Source organism: Ochotona princeps, chromosome 12 (assembly GCF_030435755.1).
Source record: "Ochotona princeps isolate mOchPri1 chromosome 12, mOchPri1.hap1, whole genome shotgun sequence".
NCBI classification, from domain to species: Eukaryota; Metazoa; Chordata; class Mammalia; order Lagomorpha; family Ochotonidae; genus Ochotona; species Ochotona princeps.
The window spans coordinates 55,214,201-55,238,603 of NC_080843.1; the positions used below are offsets into that span (position 1 = coordinate 55,214,201).

Consider the following 24,403-nt stretch of genomic DNA (forward strand, 5'->3'; position numbering starts at 1 on the left):
GATTAGTGGTTTAATTGTTTTAAATAACTGAACAATATTCCATTGTATAAGGTTAAACAATATGTTTTTCCATCTACCGTGTAGGCATATTTTTCTTCCTTGTGGATGTTTATCTAGGGCTGTCCTCGACTGCCCTCCAAGGCCACAAGCAGAGAGATGAATGAGGAGTGGGGCCACTAGGATTAGAATCGGTGCCCATGTGGGATCCCGGTATGTGCAAGGTGAGGACTTTAGCCACTAGGCTACTGAGCTGGTCCCTTAAATGCATTTTCTCAAAGGTCACTGAACTCAATATTAATTTTAGGATCCTTAAAATTTTCACGTTTAGACAGTGATAGACTGTACAATTACACACAAGCATTAATTTTAGGCAATGACTGTACCAAGAACAAGCTGCAATTTTACATATATTCTTCTTTTAGAGATGCTATATATAAATACATGAGCTTAAAAAACCCCACGGATTTGAATACTTTAGCACGTTTCAGATTGGCATCCCAAAGAGACAACTACATTAGACATACAGCTTGGGTTTTCCCTCCTGCTTACTGTTCTTCCCTGTTTCTTTCCAGCAAAGACTTCGATAGAAAAATCTTTTTATTCCTCTATTTTTCTCCAATGGTCTCCAGTAGCAGCCAGAAAAGCTAGAGGAAATGTTAAGCATGCAAATCAGATTGCACCAATTTTCTGATTAAAATCCTCTGGCGATTTCTCTTAGGACAAAGTCTGCATTGCTCGTGTGGACCCATGGGCCCTGCAGCACTGTCACTGCCCGCCTTCCCAGCTGCTCTCACCAGTCTTGCTGCCCTTGCCCCAGCTCTACTGCGTTGCTCAAGCTGCTTCCCGCATCATTTTCACACGGCTGTTTCTTCTGCTTGAAATAGTACACTTAGCCTGGTTACCTGGCTGACTTCAGGTCTCTGCTTACATGGTACTTCCTTGGGGAAGGGAGGCTCTATGGGAAGCTCTGTGTTCTTTTCATTCATAGTAGTGTTAAATACTTCTTTATGTGAGTGTAAGTTTGACGCCCATCCCCCTGCAAACTATCAATGCCTCAGTACAGCATATTTGTAACTCTGTCTCAGGTTGCATTATTCCTGCCTAGTCCAGTACCTGGCAGCTTGGCAAGTGTCAAAAATCAATGATCAGACTAAAGGTTGAATGAAGGAAAACTATATATGAAACTATCCATCTATATGCATACACGCTCATAAGCCTGGATGCAAAAAATATGAATTTTAGCTAACATTGACTCCTATGGGCATTTATTTGTTACCTTTGTAGTTTACCCAAGTACAGCAAAAGAATCATTGACCATCATTAAGTTTCAACCTGGAGAGAGATCATGGGTTGTGAATATGGAGCCTGCTGGGACCATGTTCCTGTAAGATGCTTTTAATAACCACTGAGATACAGATGTTGGTGCAGTGTTCATTAAACTGACGGAAAACCAAAGGAATCACTCATATATAAGGTAACATAGTATCTAAAAGATCTCAGGGTACAGGATAGAGAAGAAAATCAAATAACAACACATAACTTCATTTTGTACTTAGAAACCCTAAATCTAATGAAACAAAAACAGAAGGAGGGACCCCCAAGAAGAAAATCCATAAAAATATTTAACTGATTGGATGAATTAATAGCATGGTATTCCTGTCAGAGACATTGATTTGTTGTAAGGCTGCCCTAATAGGAGCAATCTGTGAGGCACCATTGAAGTCACAGCCTTTCTGTAGTCTGACCATCCTCGCCATGCCATGTCCAGTTCTGAGAAGCAGAGTCTGCCATTATGGTGCTGCGGAATTCCAAACCATGCAATATGGTATAGGCAAATGCCTGGAGATTCCTGACAATGAAGAAGCTAATTCGCGATAATATAATGGAACTGTTGAATCAAAGGAAGGGTCACTACATTCTATGTAGGTCCCAAAGGTAGGCCTGGGTCTACAAGGAAATTCCAAGGGATTTGAGGAGCTGTCCAGCAAGGGAGTGGCTTGCACAGTTGTTGCTTACTGAAGTAGATGTAGTGGCTAAGCTAAGAGGCATAGAGGCACTTTGGGAAGCTCTTGGTTGGTTTATGGAAGGACTGTCAGTGCAATATGGGCCCTTCTTCCTCTGTGCAGGTGCAGAATCTTCTGTAGCTTTGACCTTAGTGTACTTGGAGTGCCAACGCAGACATGAATGTCCAGGAAACCAATTATTTTTAAAGATCACATGTGTGATGTCTAGAATTCCCTAATTTTACACTATTGCTCAGAGGCATAATTTTATTTCCTCACTTTTGCCTCACAGCCCAACTTTAGAAGCAACAGAGCTCAAAGAACATTTGCTGTGGAAGGAAGTCATGTACTTTGTAAACACTAGACGGATGTGTAAGTGCCCTCTTCCCTGGGCTTCTGTGATTTTATCAGAAGACAGAAGTAAGTGTTCTGTAATTAGATGAAATATGGTAAACTATAGGGAAATGCCACAGTGAATCTTCACCTTAAGGAAGACATATAGAGGGCAATAAAGATCATGTTTTGGGCCCAGTGCAGTATCCTAGTGGCTAAATCCTTACATTGTATCTGCTGGGATCCCATATGGGCGCTGGTTTGTATCCCTGCTGCTCTACTTGCCATCCAGCTCCCTGCTTGTGGCCTGAGAAAGCAGTAGAGGATGACTCAAAACCTTGGGACCCTGCATCCACATGGGAGACCCAGAAGAAGCCAGGCTCCTGGCTTCAGATCAGCTCAGCTCTGACCATTGTGGCCACTTGGGGAGTGGACCATCAGACGAAAGATCTTCCTCTCTGTCTCTCCTTCTCTCTGTAAATCTGCCTTTCCAATAAAAATTAAAATAAATCAAAACAAAAAGAAGTGATCCATCCTCTTTTAAGAAAGATCATATTTTAAAGAATGATTTCTCATAATTATGACAGTCACTAAACATCCCAGTATTCCAGCCCACAAGCACTGGATGCTCTTGGCCACAAAGGAGACAGTATGAGTAGGCCAGAGTAAATTCTGCCCCCTAAAGGGAAAAACAGGAAGTTTCTCTCTTCCTGCTAATATCCCTTACTTTGTAACTCTATTTTAGTCTATATTACAGGCATACTTTCTATTGAAAAAAAACCAATATACCGAGAAGGAGATATGTGCATGGAAAGAGATAAATGGTTGATTAAAATTTATTATTCTTTGGTTCTCTTTCTTCTGCTTGGTTTTCACTAAAAATGTACTTTGACAAGAACAAACATATTATAAATCAGATTGTTCATTAATTTCATGTCAGAGGTGAAAGTGCAAATGTTCTTATTAAAACTTTCAGCCAAAGTAAACAGAGGTGATGGCACTCATCATTAAAGGAGGCAGTTATCACAACATAAAGAATTGTTCATTCTTTGCTATGAGATAATAACCTCTTTGATTAAAAAGACAACATTTTCCAAAAGAAATTACTTTGCACTAGAATTTGGTTTTGCTTCGTAAGCAAATGACTATAGCCAAAAGAAAACTGACTTGCATTTTCAGACAAAAGGATTTTCAAAATTGGATTTGGGCTTGACATTAATCAGCTACCTGTTTATGAACAAATAGTGTAACCTGTCTATGTCTAAATTCCTTGATCTCTCAGTCAAGGATAATATGAGTAATTCCTACATAGAAAATGTGTAAGTGTACCCAGTATGGCAGAAAACAAGCACTTGGCTATTATGAGCCACTGACAGAGCAGCAGCCAAGACATTGTCATTTTGTGGGATGTAGGATTGTGGGTGCTTGGAAGAGTAATTGAAGTGAGCAATTTCAATAGCATTAGCTAGATGCAACAAATGTTCATAGGTAAAAGAATGTGTTCATTTCTATTGCTCCTTTGATCAATACGCTAGTGATGTAAAGAAGTAACATCTGTGTTTGAAAATTACTTGAATGAGGGTAGCCTGGTAAATTTTCATTCAAATTCAAAACTGTTACTGAATGTGTGTTAATTTGCCAAAGGCTTTAGCCACCCTGAAAGTAACACACTTTTGTAGATAGCATTGCTGCTTTCAGGCACCAGGTATAAATGTGCACCAGTCTGTTGCACTGGGCTTTATGATTTGACCATGCTGGCCGTGCAGTGGATACTGGGTACTACCCCATCTGCTTCTCCGTTGCCCTTGGCTTCCTGAGAGTTACTGATACACAAAGGCTTTGAGAGCATTTTGCTATTGAAACTCAAACACAAGGATGTGTCAGTGACTACCTAATCTACATGTATGCACCAATGGAATATCCATAGAAGTTAATCAATGGGATTTGTTTCTTGATTCATCATTTTGGTAGAAATCACTTGGTATTGTCACTTAGGAGAATAACAAGAAGCTCTGATTTCTGTTCTCAAGAAAATATCCTTGGCTCCATTCCTCCTGCTACCCCAGGGTCTTCCTTCTGCCTCAGAATTGGAAGGAAGGGGCTTGGTCCTTTCAGATAATTTGATCCATTTAGATAATTTGGTGAGTTCATTGTATTTCCATCCCTGTATTACAAATAGCTCAAAAATAAATCTTGCATCATTTATTGAATGTGGAACATGCTTCTCATTTGAGCTGTGCTTTTTGACAGGTGTTAATTATTTAGTATTTCCATAATACTTTGAGAGTATTTCAGAATAGCTTTTATTAGTAACACAATGGTCAAAGATAGAACCGGTCTCAAATGACCAGAGATAACTACAATTTTGATTTTCTCTGGAAAGGCATAAGCTCAAGAAGAGAGGAAAACCACATATATGTATTTGTATTGGTGTATACGTGCAAGTTTGGCCAAACACGTGTTCTAAATGACAAGGTTGAAAGTCAAGAACTCAGCTGGACCAACACTCAGGCTGCAAGTTGAGCCAGAGAAAGATTTAGCAGAATTCTGGAACATGCTCCCACTCCCTGGACATGTGTGCAAAGACCAAAGGGAAAAAGCTCTGAATCCTGGGCCCGGCAGCGTGGCCTAGCGGCTAAAGTCCTCGCCTTGAAAGCCCCGGGATCCCATATGGGCGCTGCTTCTAATCCTGGCAGCTCCACTTTCCAACCAGCTCCCTGCTTGTGGCCTGGGAAAGCAGTTGAGGATGGCCCAATGCATTGGGACCCTGCACCCGCGTGGGAGACCTGGAAGAGGTTCCTGGTTCCCGGCTTCGGATCGGTGCGCACCGGCCGTTGCGGCTCACTTGGGGAGTGAATCATCGGACAGAAGATCTTCCTCTCTGTCTCTCCTCCTCTCTGTATATCTGTCTGTAATAAAATGAATAAATCTTTAATAAAAAAATCTTTAAAAAAAAAAAAAGCTCTGAATCCTGTGGGCTCTGGGAGCATTCCTGCCCTGGGAGGAAAGGCCTGGGTGGTTCATGGGACATTCCACTTCTGGCCAGCCTTAAGAGTCACACAGTGTCTGGTAACCAAACCCGGCCCTTAAGTGATCAAGGGCTTGTTGTGACATGTTTGGCTCTAACCAGAGGTCACTGCTTCAAGGGTGACTCACGTCTTGGGGTCAAGTGGAGCTGACAGGTGGGATTCATGAGCCAGTCAGGCCATTCGCAATGAAGAGTCTGTAGGCAAAACCCAAGGGCACGACTAGGCAGGGTCCAGGCTAGTCCCTCTGGCTATATATGCATGCATCCGGGACAAGAAGTGACAAAGGTACTCCCACCGGGCGTCCATAATCCTGGCAAAGGTGTCAGACCATGAGGACACATCAAATGGTATGGGAGTGGAGACAGGACATCCTGAGAGTCAGGGCCTCACCTCGAGGTCACCTCACCTATGGATCCTGCACACTTTCTGGCTCATTTCTTGCTCTGGCTGTATTCCCGATCTTCTATCCCTAGGGCCACCATCCCAATTTCCCCCAAACTCTAGACAACTGCGTCTGGGCACTGGGGAGGTGTGGGAGGATTAGACAACCTCGCGGCACTCAGAGGGCGCGCAGAGGGAGGAGGACCCGGGCCGCGGCCGCGGTGGGTGCGCCCAGCCAAGAAGGGCGGGGGCCGGGGCGCGCACGCGGAGGAGGAGACCGGCGTGTGAGCGAGTGAGACACAAGAAAAGGGAGCGCGCCCGCCGCCGCCACCGCCGCCCTCCTCAGGAGAGAGAGCGCGCGAGCAAGGCTAGAGTGAGGCTGTGCGAAGCGCCGCATTTCAATGAGGACGGGCCAAGGCGCATCCCTGCACTAGCAGCCACCGCAGCGCAGCCGTCCGCGCTCCCCGCAGCCGCCCCCGCCGCCGCCCCGACCCCAGCCCGGCCCCGCAGCGCCGGCCGCGCCCGCCCGGCGAGGACAGCACCAGAAGGCAGCCCCCAGCGCGGCCACAAAGACCCGAGGCGGCATCTCTCGGCGGACCGGTGCGTGGTTTTTCTTCACTGGGGAAAGGGAGCTGCGAGGAGGGCCGTCTGGGGGTCCCCGCGGAGTCCGCTCCGCCCGCAGCCGCGGGGCGCGGAGGGCTGGGCCGGCACTCGGGTTGACCGTGGCCGCCACGCCCGCCGTTCCTCGAAAGGCAGCCGCTCTGCTCTGAGCAACCTGGCCCGGGCCGGGGGCGTTGTGTACGGGCGGGCCCCAGTGCTGCTGGCACCTACCTCTTTTGTCTGGTGCCACCGGGCTTTAAACTGGGAGTGGGGCGAGCAGGTCCCCAGGTTTTCCTCAGCCTTGTTAGCCGAGAGGGAGAGAGTGGGCGGAGGAGCTGGGAGAGGGGCTTGTCATTGTCAGAACTGACTGTGGAACAAGGACCAAGTCCGCGCCTGGAAGGAGTGGCTGGGCCAGGCCTCTTATTGTGTGTGTGTATGGTGTGTGGTGTGGTGTGGTGTGGTGTGGTGTGGTGTGGTGTGGTGTGCTGGTGGTGGTGGTGATGTGTGTGTGTGCTTTTCCCATGTCCCCGGGAGGGCGGTGTACGCTTGATGATGGGGGTGGGGGGGGGAGGAGAACCTAGCGTGGTGGTAGTGGCTGCAGTATGGGCGTAGCAAGTGCTTTTTAGGGTCTCAAGTTCCTTCAGGGACAGCAAGGCTGCCTCATGTACAAATTAGTACCTGCAGTGCTAAAAGCATGCGGAGAGGAAATGGCATTTTCCTCCTAGCGGGAGCACACGCACGGCCCCGCATTGCTCCACAAAAGAGGCTGCTTTTGAAAAACCAGGCTTATGTGGAATTGATGCTGGGTTTGGCAAGGAGACGCTGGTCCATGAGAGTGGAGGAAAGCTTTCATTCAGGCAGATTTCCTCTCTGCCGCACCTGTGCATGTGTGTCCGGTTTACAGTGCACACGCTTCAGCTGCCACACTAAAGGGTGTTCCCGGAATATGCATTATGACTGTTCCTAAATATATCACCTTGCAACGGGAGAGGAAAGTAGGGCAGCATTTCAAGTATGATATGTCACATGCATGCAGGTCAGAAGGGATTGTAAGGAAGACCATATGTAGAAAATGATAAAACTATAATAATAAGCACATACCCCATGAAGTCTGCGTCCATGGTAGTGCATGCATTGGGGAGGTGTATGTGTGTGTGTGCGCTTATTCTTCCATGCCTGTCCATACACCTGCATGCCAGGCCTGGGGAATTTCAAGTCCACTGTCTTGGCACATGTTGTAGCTTTTGTGCCAAATCCTCTCTTGGTGTGTGAATTTTGTACATTTCTGAAGCAGGAACTCATATGTTCATCTAGAGAAGGATGAACACGGAGATGCCTCAAAATGGTGAGAAATCCCACAGAGAACAATCAAGGATGTCAGCTTCCTGGCAGGGCAGCATTTAGAGGAAAATCATTGTAAGAGCCAGCCCCTGCTTGTTCCTCTCCTGATGCTGGGGTGGTCAGGGCACTGTGGTTACCCTCTGGGTGCCACAGCACGTGTGTCCCCAGGCCCTTAGTCACCTATGGTCTCTGACCACAATGCTGTGTTCAGCAGCTCTCCATGCAGGAAGTGTGAGCCTGAGGATGCCTAAGGAGTCTTACTCAGGAATTCATGGTTCACATGTGTGGCTTAGCCAGTTGAATGGCCAACCCAAGGCAAGGGAAAGAGCACCTATTTTGATGTCACACATAATTACTAGAACACAGCACAGTATCATGTGATCTCTGACTTTCACTCAGTGCTGGCGGTAGCCATGACAACCATTTTACTTGGAGGGTGATTTCCTTGATTACACTTTTGGACAGGCTCGGTGATGGCAAGTAAGAGATGTAGTTCCTATCATGGATGAATCTGTGACCCTGTTGGGGAAAGTTGGCACATAAGTTAAATTTGTCAGCTCTATTGTAAATTAGTGAAATTGGAAATTGGTCTCTCTCTCTTTCTTTTTTTTTTTTCATTTGTTATGGATTTCTTGGTCCTAAAAGCCCACTCCTCAAGGAATTTCAAATAATTGCCAAGTTATTTGGCCTTGTACTCTGTCTGGTGACACAACTGTGTTATCCTCTGCTGTGGTTCTGTGTATTTTCTCTTCATTTATGTCAGTTTGGGAGGAAACTCTGACTATTGGGTGGAAGAATAATCACAACCATTAAAAACTAAAATCAAGTTTGGCCTTTTGCAGAGCTTGGTGAGTTGGCATAGAGCTGGTGATTTCCTCCTCTTCACCTCCAAGACACCCATGTTTTGGGGAAACCCAGACAATTCGCTTTAAGCTGTATACATAAGAAATTTGAAACGGCTGCCCCTCTCATGGATGAAATGCTTGTTCTCTTATAAATTGATGCCCATAGAATCGGATTTCAACTGCTAATTGTTTTAAAGTTACTTCAGAATCAGTGAAACTAGTTCATAGCTGTCTATACTTGATGTTTTTGAGGAATATAAATTTAGGTATAAAGGGGATGTCAGATTTGGACTTCACTTGAGTCATCATAATTACTCTAGGTTTAAGTCACTCCCATCTCTACCCCAGCTATCTCAGCTCGGTTAGCAGCAGAATCACGAGCTCATGAGGATCTTAAGAAGCCTGGTTGATTGGTAAGGGAATCTGTTCAAGACTGTTGAGCTCCTTAGGAAGGAGTACTTGAAAAATTCTTCTTTGTGGGCCAGCAAGAGGCTGTTCTCAAAAGTGCGTAGGGATGAAAAGCAACGAATCTCTGCTGAAGTCCCAATTCCTTCAGTTGCAACTTTGGCGCCCTGGGTAAATCCCACACTCATTCCCAGTTTCCATACTCTTCCCTACCTGGTTGGGTTATTCTGAGGTTAGGAGCAGACTTTAGCGTATTATACAACTCATTGCTGAGTGTTAGGAGGATTCTTCAGAAAGTTTGTAGCGAGTCACAGTATGAAGAATTATGCATGTATTTTTAAAAATGCACCAAAATAAACACACTTTAGTATCACTTTCCACAGACTTTTTAAAGTTCTACAGTAGTGTCAGGTACATACTGCATAAATATTGCCTTCTTCCTTTTTACTCATTTTGGGAGCATCAGATCTCTAACTGTGTTTTGAGCAAGAACATGGCGTCTCTCTCTGAATGAATCAGAGGTTAGTTTACCGAGGGTCAAAGAAGGGCCAGATAGACTGAATGGTATTTGTAGTGAGCCTTGGCTGACCTTAAGAGAGGCGATGTCATCTATGTGGTGCAACATGAAAAGTACTTGGAAGGTTCTTGTCTCACATTTTCCATTTCCCATATATTCCACTGCAATGTAGATGGGATTTTGATATTAAAGTTTCCTTCCTTTGAATACTAAAGTTTTTGTCATCTTTAAAATTTGATCCCTCTGCAAGTGGTAATACCATGAGCCTTTATCAACCAACCTCTTAGTAAGGCTGAATTAATCCCACAGGTAGCTCACTGAAAACAAAGTCCCATAGAAAGTAAAATGCGTTGGGAGTGGAGTGGGGGTTGCAGGTGTACCTTTGAGAAGGCCAAGATATGGAGATCCAGCCTTACCAAGCCCCTCCCTTGCCAGAAAGGGGAGATTCTCTTCCAATTAGTGCTATCTGTGCTGGGGTCAGAAACAACAAAAAAAGACTTTGTTAGTAACATATGAACTTACTGGATGCTAGACACTATCCTAAATGTTCATATGCGTTGACTTATTCAATAGTTGGTAGTAACTGTGAGATAGGTACCATTCTTGCCTATTTTGTGTTTGAGGACATTGAGGATCAAAGATATCTATCACGTAGACTTGTCAAAGTCATCTAGGTCAAGTCTGAGTCAGCAGTGTCGGGTCTCAGTCAAGCCCTCAGAGAAATGATTTTTTTTCAACTGGTGTTGCTATTGTTTTTCCTCTCCTTTCTCACCACCTTTCCCTCTTCCTCCCCCTCCCTTTGTATCTTTTTTTGGCCCAATTATCTGAAGCTCTAAATGTAAGTTAATGAGCTTTGGTGACTCTGCTTTTGAATATGTGAATACACTGGAAAATCTTCCTTAAGTTAGAAGAACCTACAAACTGCTTTAATTTGTTCTCCATCTGTCCAAGGAGAGCACAAATACTACTTAACACTTTAGGATCTGACTGCTAAGTGCTGCTTATCCCCTTACTTCCCTGGTCTGCCAGGGCCGCTTACCTTTAGCTGTATAGTGCTACCAGGACCCGTGGTCCACCCCTTAGCAGGATGAGCACACTGTCCTCATTGGGGCAGGTTGGAGTCAGACACACCTGCAGTAAAGCTCCTGGCACAAGCATTTCTTAGCTGTATTACTTGGGAGAAATCTTTCAATGCCTCAGTTTCTTCATCTGTAAATAGGGGTGGTAATCATTTGAAACATTATTCTGGCAATTGGAAATAGATGTTTGAAGCATGTAAGTTGCATACAGTCAATGTTTGGGAACGATTTCTACTGAAATCGTGGTTTATAAAATCAGTTATTTCTGCAGGAATCTGCCTCTTCTGTTTTCTGGTTCTCTTCTTTCTAACTCACACTAAATACAAGTATACCTCCAAAAGTTTGTGGAAAATGAAATTAAAATAATCCAGTTTGCTGCCAAAATATATGCCAAAATAAAACCCATAGTTTTATTTTTTTCAAAATATACACTTTCCCTATATTATGAAAAACATATTTTACACCAAAATAAGTGGATATTTTTCATTCCGTATGCCCACAAATTTTTTTTAAAGATTTACTTATTTTTATTGGAAGGGCGGATATACAGAGAGCAAGAGAGACAGAGAGGAAGATCTTTCATCTGATGGTTCACTCCCTAAGCAGCTGCAACGGCTGGAGCTAAGCCAATCCAAAACCAGGAGCCAGTAGCTCTTCCGGGTCTCCCATGTGGGTGCAGGGTCCCAAGGGTTTGGGCCGTTATCTACTGCTTTCCCAGGGCACAAGCTGGATGGGAAGCAGTGCTGCCGGGATTAGAACCGGCAACCATATAGGATCCCGGTGCATACAAGGCGAGGACTTTAACACTTTAACCACTACGCTATCACGCTGGGCCCCACAAATGTTTTTGAAGTACTCTGGCCTCACATTCATTACAGCTAAGAAATTCGTTCCACTAAGCTAAGAAAGGCCTTCCAAATTGTGACCCTCAAATAACCCCACTTGTGTGTCTGTGTTTGTTTCTGGGGCTCCCAGGTGCCACGTGTAGCCGCCCATCATGTCGTTTGGCAGAGACATGGAGCTGGAGCATTTCGACGAGCGGGACAAGGCGCAGAGGTACAGCCGCGGGTCTCGGGTGAATGGCCTGCCCAGCCCAACGCACAGTGCCCACTGCAGCTTCTACCGAACCCGCACGCTGCAGACGCTCAGCTCCGAGAAGAAGGCTAAGAAAGTTCGCTTCTATCGAAATGGAGATCGCTACTTCAAAGGGATTGTGTATGCCATCTCCCCTGACCGGTTCCGATCTTTTGAAGCCCTGCTGGCAGATTTGACCCGAACTCTGTCGGATAATGTGAATTTGCCCCAGGGAGTGAGGACCATCTACACCATTGATGGGCTCAAGAAAGTTTCCAGCTTGGACCAACTGGTGGAAGGTCAGTACCTGAAATGACCCCAGTGTGGTCTGCAATGACCTTTGTCCTATATGTGTATCGTTCTAGTCTTTTCTTACTTGGCCATATGCCTTTTGGCTAGAATCCTGCTAGAATTTTCAGTATTGTAGGGTTAAAAACCAGCAAGCAGAAATTAATGGTATTGGGTCAGGTAGCTTAGAATAAGGTAATTCTTACAGTATTCTCTCTTCTTTCTCACATACATGCTACATTTCTTTTAAAAGTTCATTTTATATCTTCAATCTCATACTTTATTTCTTCATGCAAATTGAATTTTTGTTATCAAGATTTACTTGAACTGAAAATAATCAATGGATCATGAGATGTTAGAACTGAAAGAAAACTTAGATTGCTATCAAACCCATTAATTTTATCACTGGGGACTGTGGCCCAGAAAATTCCAATAATGTGTCTGTGGTTATATGGTTAGTGATGACACTACCCCAAGAATGACATTTTCCGACTATTCTTTCCATTCATTTTAAATTTGAAGGATTACCATTTTTCTACAGTTTTTTGATAACATAAAAGAAACCCATCTGTGCACTTTATCTTTTAAATGCAATTATCAATTTTAGATATTTCATGTGTAAGTAGGACTATTTTGATCAAAGGGTAATGCCTGAAATCTCGTGTCAGCAGAGTTGGGGCCACCTGCTCTGTGTGACCCTTACCTCAAGACTGACCCCATTTGAACAAGCCTGCAGCTTCTCATTGCTTTAGATGTCATAATCACATTAAAGTGAACTGGAGAGAAATAACTGTCATTAAACTCTGCTGGGGTGTAAATGAGGAGAGCAGAGCCTCTTTGGGATTTCTGAGATGAAGGACCTGATAAAGGCGTGGATGGTACAAAAGGAAGGTGGCAAAAAGAAGGTCCAGTTGTAAGAGCTTGATTTTGCTCTATTCAGGTTTACTCTGGCGACGTTTGCCTAGAGCCTGTTTTCCAACTCAGCCCTGGAGGGATGCCACCCACTTTCCTCCCTCCCTTGTACAGGCAGCACTGACTACACACCAGCAGAGTCCCCTCTTGGCTTCCTTAGGAACCAGAGTGTGTGTGATTCAAGGCTGAGGGCTCTCCCCATCCCTCATCCCTCAGCCGCGACGCCAGATGGACCACAGTAGGATTGGACTTGGGAGGGCATGCCAGAGCCTAAGCTTGGTGTGTTTACTCTGTGGGAATTCACATCTCTTTTTGGTAACTTGTCACTTTGCCAAGATGCCTGTAGACTTGGCCTTTTTCCTTCTATTCAGAGGTTGCAGCTTCCAGTAAATTAAAGGGGAAGAATAAGCAAACATTTCTCTGCATATGCTATGATTTCCAAGTCCTGTCTTTGATCTGACCTTGGGAAATATCAGGATTAACTAAGTATGTGGAGCTATATTCTGAAAAACCTTAAGATGAAACCCGCTGCCAGGTGCATGAGCAGTCACAAGCCAACCCATTAAGGGCTGACAGCACTTGAGAAATACAGCAAGGGCTGAAAGCACATCCTAAGCAGGGAGCTGACACCTCACTCTGTTCTGGAATCACTTGTGCAGAATCCAAGGGGCCTGACTTTCCCACCTGAATTGATCTTTACTGAGAAGTGGCCAGAGGTATTCCTATGAATATCTTTCACCAAGAAGAGGGTGTGGGAGGTAGCAGATAACAGCACTCCTTTGAAATCTGAAGAGAGCAAAATTGTGGTTTGCTTGCCACCATTTTCTCTTTCCCTATTTTTTTTTAAACCATGAAGTTATGCTTGCTGTGGGAGATGGTGATGATGATAATTATAGCTCCCAGTCATTGAGCATGCACTGATTGGTGTTGCTTGTGTATATGAATACATTTAATTCTCACAGTGGTCCTCATGCTAAGATGAAAAGACAGAGGCACGTGGTGGTTAAGTAATCTGTTCACAGGTGAACACTAAGAAATAGTAGGTGGAATTGGAACCCAGGAATCCTGACCCCAGGGTTTGGGCACAAACTCCACTAAGATGCTATAGCCATGAAAAACTTCTATAAAAGGTATTCTGGTGCTTATTTGAATGCAGTGAGTGACTTTTAACATAGTAAAGGGGTAGACATTTTAGTGGAAAGTTAACAACAAACCTTAAGTTGTCCCATCACTGTTAATGTGCTTAAATGAACTGTTGTTTTATTAGCTTCTTTTCTTGACTTATTTCCAGGAATGAAAAAGCTTACTCCCAGAAATATTTTCCATTTTTACTGCCCCAGATAGTCAAGGTGAAGAAGTTGCAGGATGAGTAGTCTGATGTTCAAAAATTACTTTTTTGGGGAAAAATACCGTTTAGTTCACACATTGGCTACACTTATGTTTTCAATTTCCACGTTAAGCAGATTTTTTTCCCCTAATCTGTAACACTGACAATTACCATGCAGCTGCACTTAGTGTTTAAATAGCTGGAAATCCATTTAGACTTGCCTCTTTGCCAATTATGTTTTTGCTTAGTCTGTTCAAATGCAAACCATAGCTTCATACTCATCATTAGGGCATATCTCTCACTTTACATACTAATTTTATGTAAACATCAATGGATGTTATTAGCTTTTCATTTCCACTTCCAGTATGGTGAAGTTTAAGTTTAAAATTAAATCCTCTAAGTGGGTGCAGTGACAAGTGTATTTGATTTGTAATAGTTTTTTTTTTTTTTAGTTTTTCCTTTATCTCAGACTAAAAATTCTGAATTAGAATGATGTATATTTCTGTATTTATAACAGTCTCATGATCATATTCACTCTTTTGTTTTGTTGTACTGATTATTCTGCCTGAGTGTAGTTCAAGCACATTGGTTGGGCAGACTTTAAGCTCCAGTTGTATAGTGAGTGGTTGTGTATGTCACAGGGGCACTATGACAGGTGCATGCAAAAAATAAATAAATAAAAATGTCAGCTTATTTGGTGAAAAATTGAGATCTTAGCATTGGTTTCCCATAATGCATATTCTCCATGAACTTTTAGAAGACCCCTTTATATAGTCGCAAATATGACAATAAAATAATTTTATCTTTTAGTTCCATTTTCTGTGAAGTTTTAGAAGATCTTTCATATAATTAATTATCTGTATCTACATATGCATGTTTGCATGTACACACTACACATTTAAGTGTGCACCAAAGGCAACACTAGTAAGTGCTTTTAAAGTGGCCTTACTGTGTTTTCAAACATCAGGATGGAAAGCTGAACTGCGGTACTGCTTCTGTCAGTAATTCACCTTGAGACTTGGCCTCATTTCCCTCCCACCTGTGTACCATTTAAATTCTACAAGAAGTGTATAAATGTGGCTGAAGATGAATGAAGATGTAACGTTTAAACCCTTTGAACTCTTAGGAGATGTAATGTAAATCCTGAATATTGATTGATCCATCAGTTCCTTGACTGATTTTTGCCTCCTTGTTACATGCTGTGTAAATGTAGGTGTGAGTGGGTTGAATCATTCTCTTCAAACATTAGTATTAAAACTATGTAAATATGCCATTTTCCAGGTGGAAATAATTTGACTCATTCACTAGATCTGCACAATTAGAAATGTGCCCTTCTTCTTCCTTGGTTGTCATTCATGTCTGCCCCTCACTAATCCCCATGGACATGGGCTGACTCAGAGCTCTACTGTGCAAGGTCTTTTTCTGAGGCCCTTGAGAATTTACTGCTCAGGATTGTGGTTTATGAATCTCTCTTACTGCACCCTGAATCATCCCTGTCTTGTGACAATTTTCCTATTTTATAGGTATGGATTATCTTTCACCTAATTCACAGACTTCCTCTATACTTCTCCCTGCTATTATAATTTCCTAAAAAAAAAATCAATGTTTGAATAGCTATAGTATGTGCTTTCCATGAAAGTTCCTGGAAGCAACCAGTTATTAGTTTTTTTTTTTTTAACCTCGTTTCAGAGATTCCAGCGCATGTTAAGGTATACATTTTCCCAGAAAAAAATTGCTACACACACGGTGATTCACCGTGCTTTGTACACTGAGAAGTATTATGGTAGAGACCTAATCCTACTAATACATGTGGAAGTATTGTGCATTGATTCTGACTTCATAGTACCCTTTTATACAAATGTATTGCTATTTATTTCATTCAGGTTTTTTTTGTTGTTGTTGTTGATGGACTTTTAAGTTCTATCCAGTTCCTCAGAATTATAATTTTGTAGTAAGTATCTTTGATTATGTTTTCCACTCATAAATATTTACAGTAAATTCCTAGAAGTAATGTTGCTGGATATAGAGGTACATGCATTGTACTTTTAAGAGCTGTTGTAGTTATTTTCTCCATATAAAGGGCTCTAGTGTGCAGTCTGATTAATCAATAATGTTTGAGAGTGGCTGTTTTCTTACACCTTCAATAGGAAGATGTTTTAGCAAAAATTTTTATTTTTCAGCCTAATAAAGAAAGAAAAATATAAGCCTTGTTATAGTTTTATCTTTTATGTATTTAAAAGGCATTTGTGTTTTTTATTTGACATAGTGTCTCTTGGCATAACTTTTGATAGTTTTTCCACCACGTTGAGATCTTTTAATTAACTGTATAGACTTATTTTTTTTACAAGAATATTAACATTTTCACAATAGTTGAAAGCATTTTCCCAGATTTCTCTTTATCTAATGGCTTTGAATATCACATGTCATCATATAGATTAACCAAAAATTATACGATCAGTTGTAATGGTCTTTTCACTCATGTTGTAACTTACATACCTTGATTTTTGTGTCTTGATACACATCTTACACAACCAAGGAATCATCATTAAGACTAAGAAGTTTCCTTGGGAGCAATATGCCATTAAATGGCAGGCTTTATTTACCTTAAATTACTTTTCCCACCCATGTCTTTTTTTTTTTGTTGTTCCAGAATCATAACTCGTCTTATTTGTTATGTTTTCTTCACTTTTTTTCCTAGGCTGTGATAGTTTCTCAGTGTTTCCGTGTCCTTAAAGACTCTGGAAACATGAAGAATATCAGCTAGCTTTTTTGTAGAAGGTCCCTCAATGTTGAGTTTGGTGATTAGATTGATAGTAATGTATTTTTGGCAAGAATTCCACAGAAGTGATATTTGTTGTTGCTTTTTCAGTCTACATTTCAGGGACTTGTGATATACATATGCCATTGCTGGTTATCTGGTTACCAGTTGGTAGGGTGTTGCTCTCAGAAATCTTCTCTTGAGATTTATGATCTTCCCCCTTGTAATTAATAAATCTTTCAGGGGGGAAATGTTGTATCTTGTTTCTCCTTAAGCTTTTGCTCATGGACAGGACACCTATTGGTGGATCTTTACTGCAGCAATTACTACTGTGGGTTCTTATGTTGATGTGTTTCATCTGCCACATCTTGTATTACAGGTCTCCCCCATTTTCCTGTCTTGTCATGCATGCTAGGTCCTTTGCCTCTGGGATCACCCACTATAATTACATCAATTCCCATGATTTTAGTCTATCTTTTTGTTTGTTTGTTTGTTTATTAATTACATTGCATTATGTGACACAATTTTGGCCCGTTTCTTTCAAATCAGACTTTTTCTGTGCTTCAACTACCTGTATATATGCAACTACTTAAAAAGATCATAAAGGAAGGGCACTGGGCCCAAGATGTTATGATGCCAGTGATGATTCCCTATCAGAGTATCTGGATGGGAATCCTGGCTCCATTCCTGGTTCTGGTTTTCTGCTAATGTGCACCCTGAGAGGCAGCAGTAGATGGCTCAGAAAGCTGAACCCCTACCAGGCACCTGAGAGACTCACGTGGAGTTTTTGACCGCCAGCTTTGGCCTGACCCAATTCTTGCCTTTGTAGGCATTCAGGGAGTGAATCAGGAAAGGAAAAATCTCTGTCTTTCTACTTTCTCTGCCTCTCAAATAAAAATAAGACATTTTTTAAACCATGGAAATACCTTTTAATAGTTAATAGATAACATAATTTGATACAAAGATTTGTTTTAATCTATGTGTAAAAAAGTTCAAAAAGTTCAAAAGTTCATGAAAATATGAAAAAACAATGCATGGGTTTCAAAAATTAACTTATTTTAAAATTCTATTTCTCATAAACTTGAACTGATTCTGTAATCCTTAGTGCTTCCAAGCATAGTTTATATAAGTAGAAACCCATTCTGCTCTTTTAATTGGTCGGAACGATATTCTGCCAGCTCTGCTTTTAGACCAGAGATGGTCTCCCCAGGAAACCGTTGAATTTATCTGGACAATAAGATGCTGGATGTTATGCATGGTACATGCTTACAATGTAAGAAGCATGACTGGATTTGAACTGTAATACTGCAATAACGTGGAGTAATCCACCATGGGGGGAGGGAAAGGGGAGGGGTTGGGGGCATCTCAGAGCCTATGAAACAATGTCATAAAGTGAAATGCAATAAAAAAACCTGTTCTGCTTCATGATCCAGGATTTATCTGTCTTGTGCTCCTGATCTTATTAAATGATGTCTCTGTCTGCTAAAAAAAAAACAACCAAATTTGTGACCCTTGGTGAGTCATATGTTGAAACTCACTTGCCAATGTGATTTTGAAGTTGGGTCTCTTGGGAGGTGACTAGATGATGAAAGGGAAGCTCCCAAGAATGGGGCTTGCCACCTTGTAAAAGAGGTGCCAGAGAACTGTCCTGCCCCTGCTACCATAGGAGGGAACAGTGAGATGGCACAGTGCTTAAGGAAGGGGTTCCTCACAGATGTGGAATCAGCTGTGGCCTAGCTCTTGGATCTTCTCTATACTGCATAACTATAAGAAATATTTGTTGTTTATATAGCATCACTTTATGAATTTTTATTAGAGTGGCTGACCAGATTAAGCACAACCTAACAACCTTATGACTGATTTTTCCCTGATTAGTCCTTCAAATCCAAGTGGTCACCAATTTGTGCTGTTTTTGACTTAAGGTATTTCTTCAATTTGTCCCCTTCTCTTCACCACTATAACTTTAAGCTCTCATTATAGTGTAACAGTCATGTTGCCTTTTGGAATGAAGGAGTCTACAGTGAACATTATGGAAATTTTGAAACATGCAAAGAAGTCAGATGAATCAAATAAGGACTCTCATATCCCTATTACATGACTCTGATCAATTCTTCCTTGTCCTATTGTAATAAAATCTTACGTCCAAAATACAAATCCTAGTGTTTCTTTTGCTCTTTACATTGGCCCCTGAGTTTTCATTTTCATGACAAACTACGATTAGCTCCTTTGGACATACATGTGTCTTATAGTTGACTTTTCAGATTCAACCTTCTGCATCTGTACTAAATACATACGGACTGTGATTATTCCTTAGATTCAATATCACAATTGGTTACCTAAAACTTATATTCTATTAGGCACTGTATAATCTGGATATGATTTGATATGGAAGGCTGGGGATCAGTTGTATGTAAATGTGACACTATTTTGGTGAGGGACTTGAGCATCTGAGGATTTGGGTAGCCAAGGAAGGACCTTGGTACCAATCTCCCAGAAATACTGAGGGATGACTTCACAGTAGTCTCCCAGCCAAATTCCCTGCCTGTGAGCCTGTCTGCAGATGTATCACTTGATGCCATACCTTTGCTGAATAGTCAAAGTTCTGTTTGCTGACAAAATATAGTCCTTGAAATTTAATCAGCTTCTCAGCAGTTTTGTGCCTACCTCTTCCTGCTGTCCCAGCCTTTTCTGTTACCCTGTGATACTCCCAGATCTCAAGCTCATCTGCTTTGCTTCCCTGTGTATTTGCATTTCTGGGCTTCTTTTGTTTCCTGTCTCCAGATAAGATGGATTCCTCCTCTGAGGGTGTATAGCTTCCTGGTTAAGAACACATGCTCTGGAGTTAGACAGCCTGCTTTGAATCTTGATCCCCTGCTTTGTTTGTTGAGCAAGCTATCTAGGACATGTTTCTCATAATGAGAGGTATGCTAGACCTTAGCTTATAAAACTATTGAGGAGATTTGCAGGTAAGGTGGCATAGGCTAAAATATAATCTGCAATATGGCAAATGTTCTGATAATCTGTTCTATGACGTGGCTGCTCCATAAACCCCACCACACACAATGCACAATTTTCACACATTCTAAACAATTCTTACCTTGATCTTGCTAGCCTCTCAAACTTTAAGGTCTTCCCTGAAAGAGGTCTCTGTATTTGTTCTCTCCATTTCTTTAAGTCTCAAACATACTCCAACCTCTTTACTTTTTTAAAAGATTCATTCGTTTCTTATTCGAAAGTCAAATTTACAGAGAAGGAGAGACAGAGATAGATCTTCCAATTGCTAGTTCACTCCCCAAGCAATGCAATGAATGGCCAGAGCTGAGCCAATCTGAAACTAAAAGCCAGGAGCTTCTTCCAGGTCTCCTATGCGGGTACAGGGTCCCAAGGCTTTGAGCCTTCCTTTACTGCTTTCCCAGGCCACAAGCAGGGAGCTGGAAGGGAAGTGAAGCAGCCGGAATTAGAATCGGCACTCATATGGGATCTTGGCGCATGCAAGGCGAGCATTTTAGCCACTAGGCTACCTTGCTGGGTCTACTCCAACCTCTTTATTAGCATTAGTAATATATTCATTTTACATCTAAATCTCTGGAAATTGAAGAGCCATATGGGTTCTTACAGTCTAGCATGATAATTATGAATGTTCGATAAATATCACTGAAGAAATGCAACAACATAAGAAGGAATACATGAATGCATAAAAGCAATGGGGCAATGCTGCACAACTGAAGGGGTAATTATGAGGTCATGGATGGCTTCCTAGTGGTCTCATTACGAACCTTATTTGTGGGGAGCGGGGTGCTGAAGCTGCTCTGGGCTTGATAGGGGCCAGCACAAGATGGTGGCTGGCCCAGGGCCAGGAGGCGGGATTGGTCTCGCCAGCAGGTAAACAGTAAGTCACAGGGATAGGCTAATGCCCTCGCTGTGATTACTGGCCTATCACGTAGCGCCAAGTGGACCCATGGGGAGAAGTGATTGGTGGAGAACGATATAAAAGTAGCAGGTAAAAGTTAGACCACAGATGATAGAAAGACGGATGGATGGATGGATAGTGGATGGAGAAAGACGGGACGAGGGAGAAGAAGGATGGGCAGGAAAAAGGGTGGTGTAGAGAGAGCTGGAAAAGAGGGATACAGACAAGCAGTAAAAGCAGGACAGAGAGACGGAGACAAGAACGGAGAAATGCAGCCGAAAGTACAGGAAGAAATATGGGAAGGGTGGCAGAAAGAGGGCTGGAGAAAGGTCAGAGGAAAATGCGGCCGCTTTTGGCAGCGAAGGGTCCAGTTGTGGTTCCGGCTTTTCCCAGACCCTAAAGAGCGTGAACCATCTTTTTAGTGTCGCTGCTGGCCAGAGACACTTATTTTTGTTCACTGTCCCTTAGCATCCATGTCCCTGGGCACCTGATCATGCTAAATTATCTTCAGGAACTTCTTCATCTCTGGGCGCTTCATAGATATTGTTCCTGCATTTCATCTTTTCCAACTGAATGTGTGCGTTCTCCATGAGCATTTTCTGTAGTTCCTGAGGCTAATACTTGCATGACCCTCTAAAACATGGGGCCTGTACTTTTTTCTGCTTACTGGAAGTCAATTCTTGAACTCCCAGAAAGTTTCAATTCAGTATGTATACAGCCATATCACTTTCCTTCCTTGCTATCTCATCTAAACTAGTTCCCCTTATTTTATATGTGCTGGGGTATGCAGGAATCAACCCAGAAGAGAAGATTTAATAACAACGTTCAAATGACCACATTGACTTGCATTCTCCAGGAACTAACACCCAACCAATTGCCAACACTGATTGATTGATTCATTGCTTTCTGTCCCTTGCAGGTGTGTGAGGTTCAGTTTTCCTGGGTTATCACAATGACTGCCTAGATGCTGCCTTAACTCCTGTCCCCTCTTCCTCCCATCTTTAACCCTCCCTTGACTTCCTTATTCCTAATGCCCAGGGTTTGTCATGCTTAAAATCTCAGATCTTATTGCTTTCTGAATTTATATCTGGCTTGTTTGTCCATGGAGCCATTTTTTTTATTTAAAAAAACAATGAATATCTCATAAACTTTCCTTTTACCGGCAGTAGAGTGTATTATTACTATTATCTGAAAAGTGCTTCTGATTTCTGCTGGTGAAAATCTTATCCATTCTTACACCACTAGTGTAAATTCTGTTTCCTCTTTGTTGATAGCCCGGTGGGAAGCAGGGAGTGGCTTCTTCTTCTGAATTAGGATTCCTTGTACCACTTCTTTGGCAACTGTCACTTGCTGAATTACAGTGTAATCTTAAATGCATGAGCTGCTATCTAAGCTCTTAGCAAAAGACCGCACGACAGTTCATTCTATACAGTCGTTAATGCCAGTCTTTTGCTTCTTATTGAGGATTTGGGAGGGTTTTACTTTTTATTTAAGGATTTATTTTATTTTTATTGCAAAGTCAGATATACAGAGAGAAGGAGAGACAGAGAGAAATATCTTCCGTCCAATGATTCACTCCCCAAGTGACCGTAACCGATGGTACTGTGCCGATCTGAAGCCAGGAGCCAGGAGCTCTTCCAGGTCTGCCATGCAGGTGAAGGGTCCCAAAGCTTTGGGCCGTCCTCGACTGCTTTCCCAGGCCACTAATAGGGAGCTAGATGGGAAGTGGAGCTGCCAGGATTAGAACCGGCGCCCATAAGGGATCCTGGTGTGTTCAAGGCGAGGATTTTAGACCCGTTAGGCCACTGTACTGGGCCCTAATTTTGTTTGTTTGTTTGTTAGTACTGTGTGTTCTTATGCAGTTTTATTATTTGTTTTTCTGTCATTTTCTTAGGAGAAATATGTAGCAATAAGATTATGGGTGAGAGAAATAGATATCATGGCTCCAATCACAGTTTGCCTTATTATGGTGCTTAGTTGTTTTTTTCTTTTATAGTACCTTTTTAAAGTTATGATTAGTCCTGCATATTGTTATTTTAAAAATTTTTTCATGATATGGTTTTGTAGATATAGGGATTTCCCCCTCCGTCTCCTGTTCCTCCCTCCCATTCCCCACCCCCACTGTTTCCTTGCATATTATTACAATAGTATAGTCCTTCAGCAATAATCACAAGTCAACATTCTGTTATTTAAGTCTGTAATGGCACTGTAGGTGTAGGCAATTGTGGAAAACCTAGTATCCTGTTATTAAGGTATTTTTAACAATCCATTGGAAGTCCTTCTTACATTTGGGAGTAGAGATGCATACTGTCGCCTATTTTCATTTCCCACTGTGCTAGTCTCCATTATGCAGTTCATCTGTGAGAATATGTCTTTATACATGTTTACCTATGTATCTATTTATTTTGTATTTTGCATGAAGTTTGCTATTTATCAGAGAGAATATATATTTGTCCACTTGGGATTGGCTTATTTTACTGAGCATTGTTCTGCACATTATCCCATTGTTTTATTCTTAATCTGTTTTTCCCCCTTTCATTTTAATTTCTCAGTTGTATCAGTTTAAAATTTTTAAAAAGCTTAGATCTCTCAGTGTTTTTTGCTTTTTGTTATTTTCCTGTTGCTCTGAATTTGAAAGTGGACATTTTCCCATAAGTTTGACATGCGCTTCAAATTTCTTTCCCGTAAAGTAATGTTTGTGTATTGTAATGCTATGAAAGACCTTTGTGGTAAAATGGCCCATTAGAGCTTTGGGGAAGTATTCTTTTTGTCTTTAATTGTGCTTTGAAAATCATCTTAAACCATGCCTTCCAGGTAGATTATGACAAATTGCTGTGCGTATTCAAGTTGGCTCACAAAATGTAATGTCCAAAAGGCATGTCATGATATTTTTATTCCGTAAAGAATCTTTCAGATAATTTAATTGAGTTCAGTTTCGGAGGTTTCATTGTATATATATGTGTGTGTGTGTGTATACATATATGTATGAACCCTGGATTTTTGCCATAACTCAATAGTTGCGAAATTGAATTGCCAGAGTTTTCAATAAGAAGGTATAAATATCCCATAATTATGCTACCTTGCCTGTATCACATCTTGTACTTAAAAGAATCCTGGAGGAGATACTTACCAGGTTTTGCAATGTAAAGGCTGGAGATTGGGTTGTTTTTCAGGCTGTAGTGTCAGAGCTGGAATGTATAAATCACAACTGTTAGGTAGTGGAAAAACTCTCACAATATCAGAAATCTGGGCAAAATTCTAGAATCCTTCATTATGAAGAATTATAGCAAAACAAATTCATAGCTATAGGCCCAGTCAACCAGAGAGTTGGTACTGCATTACTAGTTTTCTAGTGCCCAGAGAATTTTTTTGAGTGGATATGTTCTGAGTTCACAGTAGAAGATAATGGTAAAGTTGTTTGAACTCTGAAGAATTTAAAGATGAAGCTTGTGAGAGAAAATATGTTCCAATGCATTGAAAAAGAAAAATGGAAAACTGTGATAATTTAAAATCACATGGATGATTTTAAAAAAAACACAAAGGCAGAATCTTGAGTATCTTGAGTATCTTTAATGTGCTTATCAAAAAATGGTTTTATCCT

The 24,403-nt window shown here is 41.8% G+C and overlaps 1 protein-coding gene across 3 annotated transcripts in view; it reads left to right on the forward strand.

Annotated features, from left to right (window-relative positions):
* The first annotated feature begins 6,065 nt into the window (after window positions 1–6,065).
* DCLK1 (doublecortin like kinase 1) overlaps window positions 6,066–24,403 on the forward strand; it is a 341,441-nt gene continuing 323,103 nt past the window's right edge. For all 3 annotated transcript variants that reach the window (XM_004577534.2, XM_004577533.3, XM_004577538.2), the window contains exons 1-2: window positions 6,066–6,346; window positions 11,509–11,906. In XM_004577534.2, the coding sequence (XP_004577591.1) occupies window positions 11,531–11,906 (376 nt within the window). In that variant the 5' untranslated portion in view covers window positions 6,066–6,346; window positions 11,509–11,530. The remainder of the gene's footprint in view (window positions 6,347–11,508; window positions 11,907–24,403) is intronic.